Raw genomic sequence first — 4,385 nt, forward strand, 5'->3', positions numbered from 1 at the left:
AGTTTAAAAACAAACAAGTAGCCTGGTCTCCAAGACACCTTCTACTTGAAATAAACTGTTAAGTACCCACAGATTTTAACTACAAACCAAGGGTACATTCTTTCCTTTTTCTTCCACTTATGAAGTCAACAGTCACACACTTCCATCACCTGCAAGTGAAATCTGCAGAGTGCAGTCGGCCCTTTATCAAGTCAGTGCTTGTCACATATCTTTAGACTGGTCATCTTCTTCCAGTTTTCTGATCTCACTCTTTAAACAGTTGATGGTTTCACGACTTGCTTTTAGTCTCTCTTTAAGCTCAGCAATTTCAAAACTAGTTTTCTTTTTGGCAGCTTCCAGCTTTTCCCTGGTCTTCACTTCAAGATCTGCAACTATGGTGGTGATAAAGAGAGTGAATGTTGTGAGTACCATGAAAAGTTGTGACCTTTTTTTTTTTTTAATTTGCAACAGATGCAATTTGGATGGTTTGTGTCCTGAAAAACATATTTTAATATATTTTATAAATAAAATACATTGCTGGGCCTCATTCAGCCACTCAGTTTTGTGGATGGAGTTCTGTAATTCATTAAATCATTTTTAAAATTAAGTGGGAAAAAAACCAAACCCTGACATGGTGACAGCAAATAAATGGGAGATTACAGATAATTTGTATGTGGTGCCCAGTGCCAGAACGTGAGGCCATGGGCACAAACTGAAACACAGGAGGCTCCATCTGAACACCAGGAAACTCTTTTTTCACTGTGAGGGTGACCCAGCACTGGCACAGGCTGCCCAGAGAGGTTGTGGAGTCTCCATCCGTGGAGATAGTCAAAAGTCACATGGACATGGTCCTGGGCAACCTGCTGTAGGTGGCCCTGCTTCGGCAGAGTGGAGGGAGCAGATGACCTCCAGAGGTCCCTTCCCCAACTATCCTGTGGTTCCTTCTCCATGTACTGTAACCACTTTCTCTCTCCGCCTCACTGGAGTTTATGTATCTAAAAGATTTAGTTGTGCTGCCATTGCTTTTACTAATATCTGACATTAGAACATCTCAAGCTGCTTTGCTGAGGTGTCATCTTTAATTTGTTCATGCACAAGTTCTTGGACAAAGCTGGCAAAGCCAATACACGAGGGAGGCCATGGATATCCCTTCCTATCCCAGACATTACATAATCCTGGATCATGGCAAAAAACCTCAACCAACTTCACTTTTACCTGCTTCAGTAGCACATTTTAAGGGAATATATACCACAAAAAACCCACTAAAATTTCTATCTACTCTCAGGAGAAACATCCAGAAATTTTAAGTGAGAAAAGTTTAAATTTGGACAATACTTTCTTATTGAACATCTTCTACACATAAACTGTAACAACATGCAACATAAGGAAAATCCACCTCAAGGCAGGCTAAACCGAGGTAGAAAATACAAGGAGCTCACAAGTCCATGCACCCAAACAGACACAAGGCAGATGGGAACCCTAACTTTGTAGAGCTTCAACCTGATGACCACTTTTGGCTCCAGACATTCACTGCCCAAAAATACCCAACAACATTTGCTGTCAGGGGAACACACAGATGAGCCAAAGGCCACATGAGCTGAACTAGGATGGTGTTAGAGTTTGTAACTAACAAGGTAGGATTTGGGCTCAATAAATATTACCTTTGCTTTCTGAGAGTAGTAAAGAGCTGAAATCCAAATGATCAGAACAGCAATCATCACTAAATACGTCCTATTTTATGCATTAATGTATTTTAATTTAATTTCTTTAATCCCTTTATATTCTGGTTTAGTTTTAAAGACAGATTAGATAAAAAGGACTCAAAGAACATTAAGTTATACTTAAGCATGTTATGAGATGACCTACAGTTAAAGAATCAGAAGGGAAAAAGGCAGGTAGAGCTTTCAAGACACTACTCTATCCCCAAAGGGCTGCTGCTTTGACTCAAACAGTACCAAATGTTCTCTATTTCAGTGCTTAAAGTTTGCATGCAGTTAACATCTGGATGGGCTGAACACAACCATCTCACAAATACAGTGATGTTAATTTACTCTCTGTTTTAACTCATTTCAAAGATGTTAAACTGGGTGTAGATCATGTCATCACTCTTCATACTGAGTAATCCTTAATTCCTTTTTTTTCAGCAGGCACACAGATCAGAAAATCTTAAAAGTTTGCAAACAAGCATTCATATCTTCGCAAAAGTCAAAGCTAACACAAACCCACCACCTTTTAGCAGTATCCAAAACCACTGTGCTGTTACAGCCCAGAAAAAAACCCACTAAAAGCAAAACCAAGTATTGTTCGTTTCTAACATCGAAGTATTTTCAACTTACACTCTGTCTCATGCTTATAAGCACCTAACGTTAGTTGACGAGACGTTGTTAACAGCTGCTGCATCATTGCAGTAGGATCTTGAAATATCTAATGAAGGAGAAAAATACATGGTATCACTAATGCTCATCAAAGCAAAGTAAGGATTATATTAAAAACTTCCATACCATTTCATCATAGAATTCAGAAACTACAGTTTTCTTTCCCAGGATGGCATTGGTATCGGACTGGAAAAGCTTCAGCAAGTGATACAAGGTTACCTATGCAAAGACAGACATTTATTAGCTCGACAACTGTAGAGAAATACACATCATCTCTGAACATCAACAAGCACTATTTGTTCCTACTAAACAATTGTATAGGATTTAAAAATCTTTTAGAAATGCAAAAATAAATGTTGTGTAACTTTAGAAGGATGACTAAAGTTTAGTATGAATTTTTAAACCGCACCAACTATCCAGAGTTACTTTGAAATACTTTAACATGATGATTTTAAAATAATTTAATGCTACTTTAAAAATGCCTGGGCAAGTGGTTTAGGATTAACGTATAAAAACTACCAAGAACACCTTCTCTTAAACATTTCCAAACAGGTGGTTTACTCCAAACCAACTTTCCTAATTAATCAGAGTGCGCTTTCTGTGACCATGTCAACCCTTCTTATGAAGGAGAAAACTCCAGAAGGGGACTGTGAGGAGCTGCTGACTGAAACGTCTCTTTACAGCATTACTCTTCCATTATAGCACTGCAAACGGCAGAAGCCGGTGAGGAACGTAAGCTCTCTGTCCATCCCTGAGGAACCACTGATTGCTTTGGACCATGACCTGGGAAGGGGGGACAGAGTTCTCCCCTTCCATGAACAGGCTTGTGAATGGTCAGGGAAGAGAGCGATGCCTGACTCCAGTTGGTACCTCCTGGAAAGGAAGAACCCGACAGGCACTGAAACAGCCTTCCACCAACAGCAGCAAATTAAAAATACACAAAGTACTTTAGGACAGCTTGGCCAAGCTGTGAATAGAATCAATACCACAAGTCAGGATGCTGCTGAGCACGGCAGCACAGGAAGCCCTTCCTACTCTACTGTCAATTATCATGTATTCAAGAAAAACACAACACTCAGTTTTCCCCTCATCTGGCAAAAAATGGGTAAAGCAAAAAGAGTGCTGCAGTTCGTGCGACAGAAGGAACTTAGTCCTTCCAGAAATAAACAACTCGTCCCCTAAAATACGGTATCTGAGTTTCCTACCTAAGCCTAGGCAAAAAAACCTACACTATATGTCTAAAACACAGAATGGGAAGAATAGGAAGAATTAAATTCATTCCAATGATTTACGCAACTAGAGATGTGCCTTAACCTGGTTTTGTTAGGAAAGAGACTAATGCCTCCGTAGTCCCTTTGCTGCTTTCTGACTGGTTTTGACCCAGTCTGATAAGACCAAGAATAGGAAAAAAAAGAAGATAATTAAAATAAGTCAAATATCCTAGAACTAGGAACCTGCATGGAAGAAAAACCCTCAATACGCGCTCAGCCCAGGTGAGGTGCAACACGTGGTCACGTATTAGTAAATGTCAGAGAAGCCAAACACAGGCAGAGCAGTCAGGAATGTGACAGCAGATAAAGCACAGAAACAGGAAAACATGGCCAGTTTTATAATACATCTCCTACAGGCACAGGCTCTATTAATTCCATGGCTGATGGGGCTCATTTTGACCAGCAATATCCCACAGTGCAGCTTCAGGCCACTGCAGCGAAGTAAGCACTGTCAAAAGTTCGAGGTACTTACAGGTCTTTCATTTGGATCAATGAAAAATATCTTAATGATGATCTCAAATTCACCCCAGCCTGTTTCGGTGATCTCATACGGTGGTTTGGTAACAACTGCAGTGGGAAACATAGAAGTGTTAATACGGGTGACAAAGCCCCAGTGGAACTAATCAAAATCCCAGTTGTAGGAACAAGGACCAGGTGCAAAACCCACCTCTCAAGGGGTTCCCGTAGCTCTCGTGCAACTTGAACTGGATTTTTTTCACGTAGGCTGACATATCCTAAAACAGAAACGCCGTTATTCCTG

The 4,385-nt window shown here is 40.3% G+C and overlaps 1 protein-coding gene across 1 annotated transcript; it reads right to left on the bottom strand.

Moving 5' to 3' along the window:
- Positions 1 to 201: 201 nt before the first annotated feature.
- YEATS4 (YEATS domain containing 4) lies at positions 202 to 4,359 on the bottom strand (the record flags this gene model as incomplete). The annotated part of the gene is made up of 5 exons (XM_010018918.1): positions 202 to 371; positions 2,316 to 2,403; positions 2,481 to 2,573; positions 4,098 to 4,192; positions 4,293 to 4,359. Coding segments are annotated over 5 exons (513 nt in total), but the record flags the coding sequence as incomplete, so codon positions are not given.
- Positions 4,360 to 4,385: the final 26 nt, after the last annotated feature.

This window comes from Nestor notabilis, unplaced genomic scaffold (genome assembly GCF_000696875.1).
Source record: "Nestor notabilis isolate BGI_N333 unplaced genomic scaffold, ASM69687v1 scaffold4987, whole genome shotgun sequence".
NCBI lineage: Eukaryota > Metazoa > Chordata > Aves > Psittaciformes > Psittacidae > Nestor > Nestor notabilis.